Below are 19468 nucleotides of genomic sequence, written 5' to 3'. Positions count from 1 at the left end.
TGGACAACGGCCCTGCAAGAACTAGGGGTCTAGGCCCTACGATAGTGTTAATCCGGGCCTGTATATAATAATCATTGATTAATACTCTCTATTAATCAGCAACAATTGTAGTTGAATTGAAATATAAATTTTGAGCTGATCATGTTTTAAAATCTAAATGCGGTAGCATATGCATTTGTGCTTTAGTCTATCAATAAGAAATAGGATAATGGAACATAATGTCAATTTTTAAAAACATGAACCGTAAACAGTTGATAGAAATATTTTGGGCAATTATAAAATATACCATCTACAAATATTTTGTCACTAGAGCATAGCAATTTAAAATTATAATTTGTAGAGTAGAATAAAATATTATTTACTGTGTCAGTGTTTAGTAAAAAATCTGCTGGAAACAATATTATGTATTTACAAAATCCGAAAATGTTTTAATATTATAATTGAAACGGTATACGGTGGGGGGCTACCGACACCCGAATCTTAAATGAATACACGTCATACGCTATTACATTAATTATTGAATATTAATAAACATTATACAAATTAATAAGGGGATATTCCTATGGGCTGGCTTGAGCAAGCAACCGCGGCGGGCGGTATCGGGTCTACGCAGGCGCGACTGGGAGATCTGAATGCACAATGGAAAGCAGGCTTAAGCAAGCGAACAATACCGACCATGATCACTTTACCGGCGACCGCTTGAATAAGCGCACCGGAAACTCGTTTTACGAGTGTTGGCCCTGAGAGGGCCTTTTTTAGTTTCGATGAACAGACCCACGAATTGCGGAGCCCCGCGTATAAATGCCGCTGGAGGCGGATTCGTGGTTGTTGTAATTCGTCGTCGTCATAATTGCCGTTGGGTTCTTCTATTCTTCTTATCTTGATTTCTGAGATGTTGATAGTTGTGGATAGAACAATGTGGAGTGCCGATGATCGGAAAGGTGTTCGGTATTTATACCTAATTGAACATCGATGCTCCATCCTCATTCGTCAGTTCCTATCTCCCGTCGACGATGTAAAACGGTACTATTCTTCTATTGTATTTGATCGCCTTCGTGCCGTTTTACCTCGTTGTATCGTTGTTCGTTTGTGGCCTTGAGAAGTGCCGTTTTATTATACATACGCTCCGTTACATAATATACATGTTATATTATTATATACATATAGAAATCTTCGGCACAATCAATATATACAGATATTCAACGAAATCGATAAACTCCCATAAATACCACATAATTATACATATCGTTTGATTACGCATTTGTGTATTCTTCTTAATTTACATACGTCAAACGACAGCTAATTCATAGACGAGATTAATTTCGTATTATTTTTTTTTCTTATCCTATTGAAAAATAAAGATGCACAAGACACCCAATGTTTATTGTTCAACATATATGTATAATAAAAGGAAACGTTTTGTAGTAAAAAAAAAAAAATTACGTGTCAACCCCGAATAAAGTAAAGATTAGTTCGCGTTCAACAAAAAAATATTTTTACTTCTATGCTCGTGATACATAGGGTTTTTTACAAACGTTGTATAATAATCATTGGTTATACAAGTTTTGGTAACTTTTAAATTGAAGGCTGAACCAGGGTCAACATTAGTAGCTGATTTATATTGGCACTCAGTGTTTAAAAATAAAAATAAAAAGATTTTTGATGGAAAAATTCATATTTTAAAAGCAACTTATAATTAGATATTTCTTTTTTACAATTGCATACTGTATATCTGTCTTAGAATCCAAGTAAAATGATTTTCACTAGAACGATTATTTCTATAATTTGTATTCACTAAAAATTCAGCGATATCTGACTGATAAATTAGCAGAAACATATTAAAACAGTTCTATGTAAGAATATTGTCCAGGAAAATGTTTGTCTTAAATTTCTACACGGTAGAATTAAATCGTTGGTTATAACTAGGGAACGGATTTATATGTAATAAAAATACATAAATATGTACATATGTATGTAAGTATAATTTATAAAATATGTACTAAAACCATCCAAATATGTAGGAAAAAAATTTAATTAAAAAAAAAAAATTATAATTATCAAATTATCAAAATGATTTGTTGCATTGAATTATTACAATATATTTTAAATTATCAAATATTAAATGTCGCCTATTAGATCTGAAAATATTTTTAAAACGGTTAAATGATCGTTCCACATCAACCTACGTCGGTTGATTAAAGCATATTTGAAAGGCATAATATTAGAAGGCGATAATTCCAAATTTTTAGAAGGGTGTCTGCCACTCATTATGTCATTGATTGATTTAAAATAAATATGGCCTGAAATTTTTTTCAGTAAAAATAGGAATTTTCTTTTTTACTACTTCTCCTATTGGTCCGTTTACGAGTTTTCATTTTGCAATCCTTGATTCGACAATTTGCATACTTTCATTCAAGGACATATTTTTGTTTCTAATTTTGTAAATGTATATGCAATAAAACTAAAATTCACTGAGATGAAAATTAAATTAGTTTTCAATGTTTCATTTTGCATAATATTTTGAGCTTTTCTAATAGCGATAGAAGTTCTGGATATAAATTTGAAATAATTTCTTGTATTTTTGTACGAAGAAGACGTATGAATGATGAAACAATAAAATATGTTTAAAAATATTTACAAATTAGTGAAATATGTAAAAATATGTAATTATACCAAAATATGTAAAAATATGTAAAATAAGTAGCATCATATTAATAGGAATGATTTAAATCATGAACATTTCTTATCAAATTTTAAATATCTCGTTTTAATAAAAATATGTATTTACATATAAATCCGTTCCCTAGTTATAACAATACTTAACGTTTATTGCTTTATGTAAAACCTAAAATCGACAGACAAAAAGAAAAAAATATATATATATATAGTTATATCGTGACATATTTAAACTAGCAAAAGGCAAATGTAGCTAAGGTAGGCCAAGAAGTACCTCAGGTAAAGTTTGGTATTTGATTATACAAGTGTTCCTCCGACCGTTTAGCGATAGAATATTTGATTAGATTTGAAATTGTTGGTACAAGCGACACTAATGAAAAATATAGTTTGCCAAGCGACAAACACATTACGGTCCTCGATAAAATACGATTGAGAACATTACTTTTGGTAACATGATCGTGAACAAAACTCAAGTGTTTTTTTTTCAACGTTACCTAATGTAGTCGATCGATAATATGAACACAATAATCTGTTGATATTTATCGGACTTTTATCAGATAAGCTGAATGTTAATAGTTAATTAAATACCGAAAATACGAAAGAATGACGGTTAGGCTTTGCAGGCATCGCACAAACTATTCGTCAATATATTTCATTATTTTATAAGTTACACTATACAGGTATAAGATATTTTTGTACATCCTACATATTTTTAATTTTTATTCATATGATACATTGCATATTATTTTTTCAAGATTATTTATTGTATGATGCTGAATTTTCAAAAGCCAAATAAATGATATGGCAAACTATGGCAACGTTGCACATACATTCGTTCTTAATCGTATCGTTTTTTGAGTTTTTTTTTTTTTTTTAGTCAGCGGTAAGTTCTTTATTAATTTTAAGTGTTCTCAATCGTTTGATGGCCATAGTCTTTGGTCTCAATATTTTATCGCCCATCACCTTTTATACCTTTTATTTTTTGATAATATTAGAAGATACATTTAATTTTCATATTGATTATTATAAGTTTGCCTACTTTTTCTACACTATAATAATACAATTCTCAACAAAAATGTCATTTGGTCAATATATTTTACGAACAGTTGGATATTGTGACATAATACAATAGATGTTAAAAGCAGATGACCTAGCCGTTCAATTTTTGTGTTCAGCTTGTTGTATCGACATGGTGAATACAATTTTCGTCAGCAGTTGGTTGTCACTTGTACCGAAATATATAAACGAAGTATCTCATTGCTAAACGATCACGGGAACACTGGCACACGTATTGCAAAATACCTTAACCGTCGGCTGTGCTGTATTTGTTAGTCTTTAATGACAAAAACAGTGTGCTCGAAGAGATGGGAGAGTAAGGAAGTACAGTATTTGTCGGATTCGATCGGTGGTAGGTAGATCCCGAACGATTAATGATCCACCGATTGCGATGATTTCCGTCACCACGGTATGTGAGTAACCGTAGATAATAGAATGGGGCACGCCTATATTAACCTTTAAATGGGGTCATGGTCTTTTTTGATTCTCTTTTTGAAATCTCAGGAATTTTCTCTTCCTTGCAAGGGGTATATATTAAGGTTATAAAACAAAAATAAAAAAATAAAAAAAAATACCAATTTCAATGGTAATTGATAACAAATAATAGGAAGGCTTTTTTTTATACTAAGTTTCTTAAATTCTGTCTCTGCCGTACATCAGTTGTTATCATAAGTATATAGCTTCTTTTTTTTTTTAATCGATAAATCAAAATCATACCAATCTCGTATATACATATATTATTCTATTATTTATGCGAGTAACGGGAAAACAAACGGATGTCCACTGACCGTAGACAATGCTCCTGGCTGGGTACCTCTTGATGACCGAGGTCTTGGCACACTCTCGCTTCTCTGGCTCCGGCAGCCCGGCCAACGGACGCACCCTGGCTACGGCGTCTGCCACTTCGGTCAGCTGCCTCTGGACGGACGCCATGAGCGCGCAATCCAACTGCTGGTCGTCGGTGCGGCTCATGACCTTTTCCACGAACTTTCTGAACGCTTCCATCGCAGAGAACCCGATGCCACGGACCGAAGAATTGCTGTCGAACCAGTTTTTTATTGTTTTTTTTTTTTTCTAATATCGTTGAAAAAACGATTTTCTGGAAGAGCTCGCGTGAATGCCTCAGGAACGGGTACCCTAACCGGGTAGGTCGGGACGAATTCCACTGAAACCGTACGATACGGTCGTGATCGGGCTATCGCAGTGAACGGAATGCTTAGGCCCACAGCCGATGAAAATCGACAAAGGGACGACGGCGAACGGGTAGCCGTCACGTAAAACTGTTTGTGACGCCGAATTAAACAATAATACTATAACCATGGTGTATCACCGTTCTGAGGACGTTTGATCGATGACACGCCATTTCGAGGGCGCGTTTTTTGTCCCGCCGACATTGAGTGAGTTAATGGGTTTCTTTTTTTTTTTTTTGGAATACTGCTAAGTTAAGTTGATATGTATTATTAAGAAAAATTTGACCGACTTGGTTGAGTTAAAAGTTATGTTTACAAACAGTTAACAATTTTAATACGTTGAAAATTATTTATTAACTTATAATATAACATATACTATCTACAAAAGGCGTATATAGGTTTTAATTTCGGAAGAGGCCGATTATATATTTGGGAGAAAGGGAAGGAGGAAACACACTATTACAATAAAAATTAATTCAACACTATAAGACTTTGCGAATGTCTTTACACCATCAGAGAAATAAGAAATTTAATTTTTTTAATGATATATAATTTTTAAAAGTATAAAAACTACACTATAATAAACATTTTTTCATTACAGTCATTCAAAATTCACTTCATATTTTCTTAAAAGAATAAACATACTTTATAAATATAACATTTTAAATGACCGCATAAGCAATATTCTCAGTATCACGACAAATTTTCGGAAATCCTCAGTATTAAGACATAACCATGTTAAAAATAACAATCTTTAACAATGGTGTTTTTCATTTCAGGGGGGCCCTCGGCCCTCCCCATAAGTACGCCCTTGCTATATACTTATATAATATAACTAAATAAACTAAAAATTGTATTTGATTTTAAATTTTTCTTATAAATGCAAATTAGCTGGGGTAAAAAAAAACATTTACTCATTCAGCCTTACTAAAACAGATTATTGTTTTTCTGTTTGGAAACACAAATATTCTTTTTTAGCGACTCAAAACAAAACTACTGTACTTTATACAGTATTTTTATATACTATATCCAATAAATTAACTTTTACTTTAAAAAGTTAATGCTCAACATTAATTAATCAAAATACTATTGGAGATTAAAGAAAAATCGACTACATTTTAATAAAATAAAACATATTTAAAAAAAAAAAAATAAATACATTTAAATTATTAAAATTTGAATTTAATTCTATGACTTTACATTGATTTAAACACAATTTACTCAAGCTAGTATAATTATATTGATAGAAACTCAAAATTAAATAATTAAGTTAATGAGTTTAATTAAAATCAATTATAAATTTATAACTCAATGATACTCAACTTTGGCGAAAAAATCTTTTGCCCATGATACCTCGGTATAAATAGAATAACTATTAGAATTATTGTATTATATTTATTATATTTATTATACATTGTTACCGTATTAATTGAAAAAGTATTTTATTACGATTATTTACAAAAATAATTGTTCCGTGTTTTACGTAGATATTTTACCGTAATTTACATACGTTATTTTTACAGGAAATTTATTTTTTTTTTTTAACATTGTTTCTTCTCAAAAACTTGTACACCGTTTAGAATGCGTAATTACTTTTCGGACCGATAAAATTCGCTGAGGTGGTTTTGTTCTACTACGATATATAATACGAATAACTTAGACCCAGGGACGAACCTTTGTATAATATATGCATTGGGGAAATAAATATCATCGAGAGAAAATTGAGGTTCTATATTATGATGGTGTCACGCTTTCAATAATCGAGCCGTCTTTTTATTTCTATTCACATTGTAATTATATGCAACAGTAAACGCGCGTTGTGTTCTGTTTACGTCGTGCGTTTATAGTATTTTGTGGACGGTATTAGCTACAAGCAGTGGCACAACTTTGAGAGTTTGGGCAGTGCCGCATTTAGATAAGTCATCCAGGAGCAAATATCTTACTAACTCTCCCACCTTCGCCAATAAAAATAAAAACAATAAACAATAACACTAAATTAAGATATAACTTATATTTAATTACTCAGTCACAATCACAATCTAACAGATTATAAGTTTAAATTATAAATTGTGTGTGCAGTTCAACAACCAGGCTAGAACATTAAATTCTACGTAGAATCAGTGAAGATTATCAAATTAATAATTTTATGGTTGTTGAATTTTATTTTTTACCTAAGTGTACCAGAACTCAAAATGGACTAAGCAATTTATCTTTAAACACTATTTTTACAATATAACAAGCCATTAGGCATGAAAACAAAAACAAATTTTGACGTGCCTCTAAAATTATTTTGTTGTTGTTGTGGAAGTAAACTTCCTGCTTTTTATTATTCCAATTCGAGCACTGCAGGGTAAACGTCCTTCTGGCTTGTGATATTATATTTTTGTGGAAAATCGAATGCACGAATCACCATTGAAGCGGCAACGCAATTCACCTACACACAGATAAAACACAGAGGATCAATGTTCGCAAAATGAACATCGATAATCCCACGGCCGCCTGTATGCTATAATATGGTGCGGTGAAAACGATCAATTAGCCTGACTTTCGGTAACCCACATTCGGAGCTTTGATTTGATGTAGCGCGATTCATACATATTATCATATAATATTATACCACTATAAAGCGATACATTTCAAGCGAATACTACGGTAATATAAAATCGGAATTGAAAAAATAAAACGAGCATACGCACGTGATCGATTACTGATAATTGGATCATCCATTATCAGTTTATATTTTCAAGATCACAAAAAAATTAATTATTATTTAAATTTGAATACTTCGTAAAATACGATATCGTTTCGAAACAATGTGAATCGTGTGAAGTGTATTTCCGTATGTAATGAAATCATTCGGTTCGATTGTTTGAGTGAAATAACAATATTAGAATATACTTGTAGATATGGAAACTACGTCGCAGTTTATAAAATATAACAATGAGCACGCCTCGTGAATTTTACATGGTTGAAGTCCGTTTTCGTATCAAGATTTTATTTTACTCAACAAAGACGCCCATATTATAACTAATTATAAAAATAAATTAAGAAACAAAGAACATAATTACATATTTGTGACCGATAAGTTTACGGTCGATCTTTTAGCATATTATGTAGCTATACATATATACATATTCAGTGATGTATATAAAATATTTTTTGTGGGACGTTTAAATTTTTCTAAAATAAGTGATTTTTAGTATTATAAACAATACCTTAAATTTTAAGACATGAATTGATAATTATATTATTATATTATTATTATTATTATATATATTCTATTATTATTATAAATAAAAATTAACAGTTATTAGAAACGCATTTGTACATTTTGATAAATATAACACGAGTCAAAACGCAGTGTTTCAAATGACGATTTAATAGACTAGGTATAATTTAGTATAAGTATAATTTTAGAATAGTCTGTCACTTAAAGCACTTATAATTTTAAATTAATGCGATACGTAATATAATAATATTATATGATTTATGAAAGCACCCACGAATTAAGGATGTTGAAGATACTATCGTGAGCATAGAAAGTAGACGTTTAAATTTAAAAAATTTTTTAATCAATGCAGCACCAACAATATTGGTTACCACTGCCACAGACTGTTTATCTCCAGACTAGAGATTAAGCGAAACAAATATAATATGCAAATTGGAAATGTACATAAAAAGTAATTTTAAAATAGTATTGAAAATACCCATACATGTTTCATAAACGGACCTTCGGTCTCCTTGACTTGTAGATATTGTTATCAACACTTATGCAAATATGTTGATTACATACGAGTGTGAAGTTATTGCCCCCACATCACCACCATGTTATCATATTAATACTACACGTGCATTAAAAATAAGCGACTAATTTGCAACTATTTTCAACAACGGTACTATGATTTGTAACTCAATACGTTTCTCGTAAAAATTATTTTTTTGGCGAGAGTGATTATTATACCTTGTGTGGTACAAGCATTTTTAAATGTTTAGAGTTCAAATAAAATATGCTTATAATAAACTGCAAACTTAAACTCATCATTTTTTTTTTTTTTTTAATTTCAAATTAAGTATTATTTTCTAAATTATCGAGGAGAAATCTATCGAAAATATTGAAACATTAACAGATATCGGTGTACTAGTATGGTTAGTAAATACCTTTTTATATCTTAAGTAAATGAGTAAGCTACTACTAGGATTTAACCACTCAGTTAAAATATTGAAACCAACGGTAACGGCACTTGCAGATGTTTAAGAAGTTCAAAATAACTATGTTTTTATTAAAAAAACTTCTTTTTAAAGTTAAACTCGATATTAAACATCTTTATTTCAACACTTTTGGTAGTTTCCATTTTAAGAATTTAGAGCTTAATACCTAATTAAGAAATTAGAAAAATTATGTGATTGAGTTGATCATTTATTATATACTTAGTTTATTTGAACTCTTTAAACATTTAAAATTGCTTGTACCACATCTAGGAACAATAATTTTTCTTGCCAAAAAAATCATTTTTGCGAGAAACGTATTGAGTTGCAAATTATGAAACCATTGTTGCAAATAGTTGCAAATTAAATGCTGATTTTTAGTGCACATTAGGTATTAATATGATATTATGGGAGGTCCAACTTCACACACGTGGTTATAAACTATATTTTAAATATCATGAATTCTAAGACTCTTTCGAGTTTAACTCCTTTTGTCTAGTTGTTTTCTGTACTCGAGACATTTCTGATCGACTTTTAATGTATGATTTTTTATGTTCTAATTCCACTGTTATTGCACTAATTTGTTCTAAGAGATCGTTAAATGTACGTCTGTGAAAACAAAAAAAAAAATTAGTTAGAACTGTTGTAAAGCTGCTGGATGCTACCAAATTAGCTACATCAACATCCCCCTTAGTCACATAATAAAAAAGATAAATATTTTTATCTCGAAAAATTCGCAATTTTCAACATTTTGCTTTTTTCTCCTTGGCGACTTTTAGTATGTACGTTTATAAGACAAAATGTATAAGTTGTATCGCAAAAGAACAAATAAATAGTGAACTACTATACTGCCCTATTAAGAAAAAAATACCTTAAGTTTCCTACATGCCATTTTGAGTATAATTCATTTTAATGTTTTGTAATTATTGGTTGTTTTATTTTCATAAATATAATACTTTACAAAATAAAATACATCATTTCTATTAGTAAAATAACTGATGAATACAGTGGAACTATTCAATTTTATTTTCAAATTTTATTTCATCGAAATATTCTGGTTTTGATATCTATACTAAGAACGCTATCAAAAATAACATATCAATTTGTTGATATAAATTATTTAGAATTGTTTACTAAGCAAAAATGCCGTAATTCCAGTTACGGCTTTTTTACCTAACATACGAAAAAGTACTGATTACTAAAACAATAAATAACAAAATATGAAGTAAACCAAAAATGTGTGTGAGGAGTTATAGTGTACAACAGTGAAATTCCAAACATTATCATTTATCAGTAACCAAAAATAAAATTATTGTACACGGCATTATTTCGACATGTTTTCTAAGCAACAATGCCGTAAATATAGATTATAAGTAAAGTGCTTAGTAAAACAGCCGTATATGATATAAGACATACGGCAATCTTTCTTAGCAAGTTGTGTTTACGGCATATTTGCTAAGTATCAATAATATTTAATTTTAATTACAGCAATATTATTTTCTTACAAGGACCTATATCTAGATAAATAACCATAGTTACGGAATTTTTACTTAAGGAAATCATGTAAAACTATTATGTTGTTCATAAGAGAGTATTATTTCATTTTTATTTTTTTTTCGAATTAATGATATTTTCTCTTAGCAAGGTTAGGTTGGTTATATAGGTCAGGTAGGTATCAGGTAGGTATCAGTATACAATTAAATATTTTGGATAAAACAAAAAATATCGAAATTAAAAACAAAAGTCAATTTTTTTTTTAAATTCAATTATAATTATAATTAGTTAAAAGAAAAAATAATTTTTTGAGGTACTAATTCTCTCATATTTTTGAACGTTGAAGACCATTTTTCCAAAATCAACCACAGAGTATCATGTTATAGTTTAAAAAAAAATGAGGACAAAAAAAGAAAAAAAGCGTCACCGAATTATATAATTGCATATTTATAAACATTTGTTACCACCCCAAAATATTAATATTTAAAAGTTATAATATGGCAGTTCTTGATCCTCAGACCTTCAAATACCACATGCTAATCATACCTAGTTTGATCTAGCTTGCACGTTAAATTCTTAATATTGCTGTCGAGTTGAAATCGTTCTTTTTTCAAAGAATTTTCAGTTATATCCGTGCACAATTCAGCACCACGTATATACGTTCTCTCATCGCTAAGTGTTTCGGCCAACTTTTTAGAGTTCAATTGTACTGATACAGTATCCTCTAATCTTTTGATTTCTTTCAGAAGTCTTTCTTTATCCGTCAACAACTATTAAACATCCATTGCATATTTATGTTAGACAAATAAATTAACACTAACAAATGGGTATTCAAATTAAATTTCTCACATTATATTGGAGCCATTCTAATTCATTTTGAATCCTTTTCGTTTCATATATACGTTTTCTTAGAGCACTATTTATTTTATCGTTTTGACTACGCAGATCGTATTTAGTTTTATTTCGTGGCAGAAACATGGACTCCCGCATCTTTTTCGAAAGAACCAATTCATCTTTAATACATCGTTTAAGATGTTTACACCACTGTAGCCATTTTTCATATGTGATAGACCTATGTATTAGTAATTATATAATTTCAAAACGTTTATTTTAAAAAGTTAAATGTTCTTTTACTAGGTAATATTTTGTTTGTTGAAAAATTGGTATTTTAAATAAATATTTACATATATATTATTCATTATTATTAATATATAAAGAAATCATTTATATATTGAATTAAATTAATGAATAAATAAATACTTGAACTGAAGTATTATTATAATTATGATATATGATGAGTTTTGAATTAAAGATATATCATAAAATTAACTAGGTAAATAAAATGGTAACGTAATATGAAAAAATAAAAGAAGTGTATTAACATTGAGAAAAATTGGTTACATAGAGATAATTAAATTTAATAGTAGAGATTATTTATAATTAGTACTTATAAGATAAATATATTTAAAGAAATATAAATATTTTGGTTATTTTTATTATTTTCTAGTATTTATTCATATACATAAGGTTTTTTTTTTTTTAAAAAAAATCAGTTTATGCATTTAAATTGATTTTAAAGAGTATGGCTGTTTTCGACCAAAAACGTATACTTCCTTTTTCGACCGATTCACTTTTCGACCAAACTTAAAATAGGCCGATTCCCTTTTCGACCTAAATAAAAATGTATATAATAAATTTAAAACAATGATGTACAATTATTGTCAATAATTATTAAAATATTATTATAAAAGAGAACGATATTTTGTATCTAATTTTGATCTTTCACCGTAATGAAAATTTTTTTACAATTTACAAATCTTGATACTAATGCAAATGGGATTATGCTCTGTATGTAAACCTAAGACCATGCTACACGAGTAAAACCCTGAATCATCATTAATATATTATAGTAGTTTTCATTATAATCAAACATTTTATATCATTATTTTATTATTTTTGTTATATAAATTTTTGTTTAGATCGAAAAGGGAATCTGTCTATTTTAAATTTGGTCAAAAAGTGAATCGACCTATTTTAAATTTGGTCGAAAAGTTAACTCGCCAAAAAGGGAAAGGTACGGTTTTGTTCGAAAACGGACTTGCCCGTATTAATATTATGCATTATCTTTATTTCATTGTACTTGTTTAACTCCTCCAGAACTGAATTAAAGTAAATGTTATTTTGAGTATTTAATATTTCTAAGTTTATGTAAATATCAAAACGTATATTATAGTTGTAATCTAAAACATGTTTACCGAGTTTTCAATTAGGGCAATCTTTCTTAATTTTATTTAAAAAATGTCTTATTTATATCTTATTTTAAAATTAAAATTTATTTTATGTATATAAAATATATTATAATTACATTTATGTTTATGTATCAGCATTTTCAAAATAATCGTTTGTAAAGTATTCACTTTTAATGTTTATATGTTTGATTAAATTATTGCAAGTCTTAAAGCGATTTTTACATTATTTGTATTATTGTTTAAAATTTTAGCAAATTTAGCATGTATTTTATTTTGATATTTTATACAACACTAGTAACAATATTATTTGGTGAGTTGTGTCTTATAATTTCTTTAATATCCATTTATGGATTTTTTTTATTATTATTTAAATTTAAATTATTTCTATGGTCTGTAGCAGCGGTTCCCAAACTTTTTTTTCCGTGATGCATTTTTTTTGGACCCAATTTAGCAACGGTGCCCACTGCCGTGAATAACATGAAAGACAGAACAAAAACAAATACTCATAGATACCCAATTTTATTAATTTTTTTAAAATTTAATTTAACTATAAATTAATGCATTTTTAAACTTAAAAATAAATAAATAAAAATTATTGTTATGATTATAATTATTACATAAAAATATTATAAGGTTAAAATGAGAATGTCCGAATATACAATAGAAAATATTACATTATTTGCTATTAAGTTTTTACGAAAATAATAAGGAAAAAAAATTCTACTCATTTTAAACTATTTATTATGAACCGTAAACCATGGTGCATAGTTTGAAAACCACTGGTCTATACTATAGATTAGGGATGGCCAATTTGCGGCTCGCGAGCCACATGTGGCTCTTGTCATTGTTGGATGTGACTTGCGCTTTATTTATAGAATTAAAATTTACTTATCATATTAATATTATTTTGGATTTTAATTTTATGGGTTTAAATTTATAAAATGTTATCAAATTATTAAAAATGTATCTGTAATTATCATGTACTTGGCTCTTGGAATTATTATAATTATCCGTATGGCTCGTGAACCTATGAATGTTGACCACTCCTGCTATAGATTATATTGAGCTCGTGTTGGTAATTATGTTTATTTAGCTAGTATGGATGTACAATAGAAGCTGCTTATTAGAAACACGGATAATTTGTATAATCGCGTTATGGAAATAAAATGTCTTGGGGTGGATCGGCCCTATATTAAAACATTGTAAATCGATCGGATTATTAAAACAACTCATCGACTATTTGAAACAAAAAAGATCAAGTTCGACGAAAATGTCCGATTATTTAGCTATAACCAATGTTTTATAATTATAATGTACTTTATCTTATGTCGTTACGATCGAAACCATTCAAACTCTCGGAGTAAGTGTACGAAGATTGGATCGATGTGGACTTACACCACGATGTTGTAGAGGTTCCAACAGAAGAAATTTGTAGTGCGGTTGTAAATCATCAAACAATTGAACATCATGCTATCACTGACAATTAAGGAGAAAAAATCGAAGCATCCCCATGAAGTAAAGTCATTTTAGAAGTTCTAAGTGTTCTCAGAAGCAGGGATGTTATTTTAGAGGGGGGGAGACTATGGCAAATGCCCCACTCTAAGAAATTTTAAAAAGTCGGCAATTCTTTATCCGATGATCAAATGCTAAAATCAGTAAATAGTAAATTTTTATTTACTATTTTGTGCTCAGAAATCAAATAATATTCTCTTTTAAATACACGTTCACGGTTTATTAAAATTTGGGAAACACTGGCTCCTCCCTGGTTTATGACAATCGTTACTACTCGAACCTTATAAAATTTATTTTTGGTATCATATATTATATATTTCTATATATGTGATCTTTATAAAACATTTTTCATGATATCGACACCATAAAAATTAAGCTCATAATCTATAAAAAAAAACGTTAAAATCGATCCTATTTACCCCAAACTACGGTACATTATATTTGAGATACAATTTTATCTTTTTAGTAATAAATATACAAATAATAAAATTATAAGTATTTATTTAATTAGATTTATATTATTATTCCATTAAAACTATTGATAGGTAACTTATAGCCTATAGGATAGGTAAATAATTAATGTTTTACTATCTTAAATGTTATTATTTAATTGGGTAAATTGAAACGCTTCATGTTCTTTTTTTATCATCATGACATCATGATTCATTACTAATCCTTACATGTTTTGTTCCAAAAATATATTTTATTGGTAGTCTATCGTACATATATATTGAATATTTAAATATATAAGTAACCATAATGTTTTAAATATTATTAAATTGGTAAATTTAATCAGTTTCCCCACCCTTTCAAGAGTTGAAATTACGCTCCTGCTCAGAAGAGCAGTTCAGCACCGTGTGGACGAATAAGGCTTTGGGCAAAATTATTCTTACGAAACCATGATCATTAAATTATTCGGCACAAAAGAACAGACAACAAGAATCACATATTTTATTTACCATATACACTTTTTTTTTCACAGTAAATAATTTTTTCGAATTTTACATTTTAAATAAAACCAATCGCTTAATAAAACAATCGGTTAATTGACACATTTCGCGTTGTTCCAAAAGTATTCCTAATAAACAGCTTATACTGTAGTTTAATATCAAACATGAACAATCCTAACTATTTACTGCGTTAACCAACGGACGAACACCATGGACACATTATGAGTTCTAAATTAATATTGAATAACGTTAAAATCAGGACTTTGCACTCAAATTAACCCGAACCCGTAACACCCCTAAAAACCCTTAAAAAATCAAACACCCAAAACCCATATAACCCGAATGATTTTTTTTTTAAAACACCCGAATTAACCAAAACCCGAATAAAATATTGGTTTTAACCCGGAGCCCAAATAATTTTTTATTTTACAATCTTTATGTGACACATCACTTTCTTTGTATTTTTTATGGTTATTTCAATTTTGTCATTAGCTATTTAATATTAAAATTATTATTCACAGGAATAATTTCACAAATAATAAAAAAATTGTTAATTAATCTAAATGTATCTAAATAAAGACAATAGAAATTATCATATTGACAGGTGTGCATGAATGGTATGGTATGTTGAATGTTCAAATGTAAATGACTTGGATACTATTTTAAAAATCATCCCAAATGGATACTTCGTATTATTATAATTTAATAGATAATAGATTTTCTACAAATCACCGAGTCGTTATTTAATGCAATACTGTAAGTTTAAAATAGAATTGATGTCTCGCGTATGATAACCTAAATTGTTGTTCGCGTTATTCATATTTGTTCAGTATATGACGTCTACTCAAGGCCGTAACTGGAAAAAATGTTTGGAGGGGGGGTATAACATTATTATTTAATACAATTTATAGTTAATAAACTATATTATATTATTATAATATAATTATATTTATATTAAATTATATTATATAAACTATATTCATCACTAAAATGTTTCTAGTTTTCTAGTTTTGAAAATTTCGGGGGGGGGGGGGGGCGTCCAGACCCTTGGACCCCCCAGTTACAGCCTTGCGTGTACTACACATGCCTATGGCGTGAATTGTCAATTTATGTTGGTGTAATAATTTTATCGTAACATTCATAAATATAAATTATTATTATTTTTGTATTACACTATGTCCTAGCTAATGCGTTTTTAGTGTGTGCACGCATCACAAACCATAAGCGGAAATTTGGTGAAATTTGTGAAGGGGGTTAAGCATTATTTGCTTATTAAATCTATAGATACCACTGTACGCAATTATTTATTTCAACAAGGCAATTTACGAAATTTGACAATTTGATATTTTTAATCAACAATTTAAACAAAAAAAACAATTAGGTGCCTTATCTTAAACATTTTTGGAGTAGGTATTCTAAACAGAAATTATTACGTAATTAAATTAAACAACCTATATGGGTATTATTACATATTATTAATATTACATTGATCGTTCCAAGTCATGACAAAAACTTTGTAAAATCTTACGAATTTGATTTAATTTTTATCACAGAATATTTTTTTTTAATTAAAAATGCATTTTACAATTATACTAATGATTGTACTTTAGTCACATAGCAATTTCTAGGGCTAGGGGGGCTAAGACCTGTACTTAATATTTCTGGGGGACTTAGTCCTTTCAAGTCTCCCCCGATTTCCACCTATGCCACAAACACAAACGCAGAATACAAAATAGTTAGTTTTTTGTCAAATGCTATATGCCCGTACTAACTAGAAGTAGAACATAGTGTTTGTATTTTTAATTTTAATAGATATTATAATTTATAAGCTTCATACACATGTAAAATAACACCTTCTTCCTTGTAAATAAATTGTAGTTACACCATTGCTTGAAATTAACATAATGATAGTTTGATCTAAAAAAAAACTGTTTCACAGTTGTACAAGAAATTGATATTTCATTACATTGGCGGGAAACAAAAAATATAAATATTTCATTAGTGTGGGGATGGCTCAGTTTCCCCACCACCCTCCACCAATGAAAAATAATATTTTTCCTTGACTTCTAATTAATACACCCGTATTAATGTTAATACCAATATTAACCCGAATAATAACGGTTATTAACACCCAAACGTTTGTTTAAATGTTGTATTGTGATGTTTGAACACCCGAAACCCGAAACCCGAAAAAAATATTCGGATGCAAAGCCTTAGTTAAAATAGAGAGGGAATAATTTCTCATATCATGACCATAATATATGTATTAATATTGTGAAAGCGAAATACAACTACTCACAAGAAGTGTGAAATCTCCAAATCACTTCATACTTACTGTTTCGCAACCCTAGACGGATCTTTAAGATGTAAATATTCAGAGTTTTTTGTCAGCTCCAACAATTTAGTATTTATACAGATTGCATTAACTTTATTTTCCAAGTCATGAGCTACGTTCATTTTTAACTCTTGTAGTTTATTTAGCTGTTCCCATGCAGCTTGGCATGTTTCCGTCAATAATGTTTTCAGTTTTTCTAAATTTTTATGTTCCTAAAAAAACATCGTGCATTAGTTTTCAAAATGTATTTATTGCATTACTATATATATATATATATATATATATATAGGTATATAATATGTAAAAATATGCGTATTTGATACATACGACATCTAGTTCGACGGATGCATTATCATGACAAAAATCTGCACTCTCTCGCTCATCGCGTATACTTTTGCAATGATTTGTTATTTTAAAATTCAAATTCAAAAATTTAAGAACATCTTCGGTTTTTGATTTATCGTCTTGCATGTACTGCACTTCTCTTTCTAAATCATCGTAGAGCAATTGAATCACGTTTTTCCATAATGTTATTTCCGCAGACCTGAAAAGCGTCTAATATTATATGCACTTTGAAAGCTTGAAGTTCAGTAGACATTGCCGTGCACACCTGTCCTCAAAAGCCTCACGTGTATAACGTGTATTCCAATAGGTATTGATGTCTGTTTCGTCCCTTAAGCAGTGCGAATCGTTTTTTAATTTCAATGTTTTATCCCTGATTTCGTCACATGATGCTTTTATTTCGGACATTCTGTTATGCCAGTCGGACTCCGATACGAATGATATAGGCTTCGTGAACGTAACTATAGACATCGTGTATTCCTTTGTAGTTTCTTCGAGTGTTTCTGAATGGAAAAAATATTTTATTGACAGTGGTTGTATGAAAATTAGATTGCTAGAAATTTAGATAAGTTATTTGATTTAAAATTAATTAATTAAAACTGTTAAAATTTTGTTTAAAATTTAGTGAGATATTCGTTATATTAAACACTAAGTATTAGTATTAAATTATTGTTCCCATAGTAATGACTGTAGTTCTGTTTAAAAAAAAAAATAATTTGGCCAGCATAAAGTGTACTCTAATTGTTTCGTCGTATAAATTATTTTATAAAACATTTCAAATAATCGCATCAGCTACCGTTTGTCCACTAAAACCCTTTAATATAAACAAAATTTATATATTTGTTTATATAACTAATAAACAAAAAGTATTTTTATTCATATAGATTTTAACCATTAATTAATCAAAATTTAAATAAAACATCAATTTTACTGTTACGAGATCTAAATGTTTTCCATTTTATTTAATCAGTAATTTAGATAAAATAAAGCAACTAAAAATAAGTGAATCTATATTAAATATTTATGTGACTAGTGGCTGCCTTGAGTTTAATCTATATCTGGCTCAATGAATGTCAAAATCAGTTCTAAATCTATCATTCCTATAAATTAAATATTCTCCTCAAAATTTAAAATATCTACAAGATAGTAGCCGTTACCACGTTGGGGTTTTATGTATATTAATATATATATATATTAGGGTGCCACTTATTTTCTTAAATTTAATTTTTTATGAGTGCGCCCCCTAATTTGGTTTTTATATATCTTTTAAATAAAAATCTGTAGTTAAAGCTTAATTGAACAAATTTAACACGTGGCGAATTAAGCCGAAAGTTAAGCGATAATAAGTATTTAAGTTATAATATAACTATTATTATAGTTTTTATTAGTGCTATTAATGCTAAAGCTGTCTATCGGAAATCATATGACCAACAATTAAGCCTTCACTAATTTAAATGT

The 19468-nt window shown here is 28.8% G+C and overlaps 2 protein-coding genes across 2 annotated transcripts in view; both read right to left on the bottom strand.

Moving 5' to 3' along the window:
- The window catches only part of LOC112692424, a 57043-nt gene extending 52101 nt beyond the window's left edge, over nt 1-4942 (bottom strand). The window contains exon 1 of the mRNA XM_025567101.1: nt 4521-4942. Coding sequence (XP_025422886.1) covers nt 4521-4737 — 217 coding nt within the window. The 5' untranslated portion in view covers nt 4738-4942. The remainder of the gene's footprint in view (nt 1-4520) is intronic.
- A 4650-nt stretch (nt 4943-9592) lies between these two features.
- On the bottom strand, nt 9593-18418 carry LOC112692470 (tektin-2-like). The gene is made up of 6 exons (XM_025567144.1): nt 18279-18418; nt 17996-18212; nt 17669-17880; nt 11472-11694; nt 11169-11392; nt 9593-9737 (listed from the first exon to the last, which is right to left on the bottom strand). The coding sequence occupies exons 1-6, from the start codon at nt 18416-18418 to the stop codon at nt 9593-9595; spliced, it is 1161 nt and encodes a 386-aa protein (XP_025422929.1).
- Nucleotides 18419-19468: the final 1050 nt, after the last annotated feature.

Source organism: Sipha flava, unplaced genomic scaffold (genome assembly GCF_003268045.1).
Source record: "Sipha flava isolate LNK unplaced genomic scaffold, YSA_version1 73_pilon_pilon, whole genome shotgun sequence".
NCBI lineage: Eukaryota > Metazoa > Arthropoda > Insecta > Hemiptera > Aphididae > Sipha > Sipha flava.
This window is presented reverse-complemented; position numbering and strand designations above follow the sequence as displayed.

Bases quoted from the DNA above. Each gene is read 5' to 3' on its own strand.
- LOC112692470 (XM_025567144.1), bottom strand. From the start codon at position 18,418: ATGTCCGAAATAAAAGCATCATGTGACGAAATCAGGGATAAAACATTG. The intron at 18,213-18,278 runs GTGTGCACGGCA...GACGCTTTTCAG, and splicing joins CGTGAGGCTTTTGAGGACAG to GTCTGCGGAAATAACATTAT. The intron at 9,738-11,168 runs GTATGATTAGCA...TTGTTTTCACAG, and splicing joins TGCAAGCTAGATCAAACTAG to ACGTACATTTAACGATCTCT.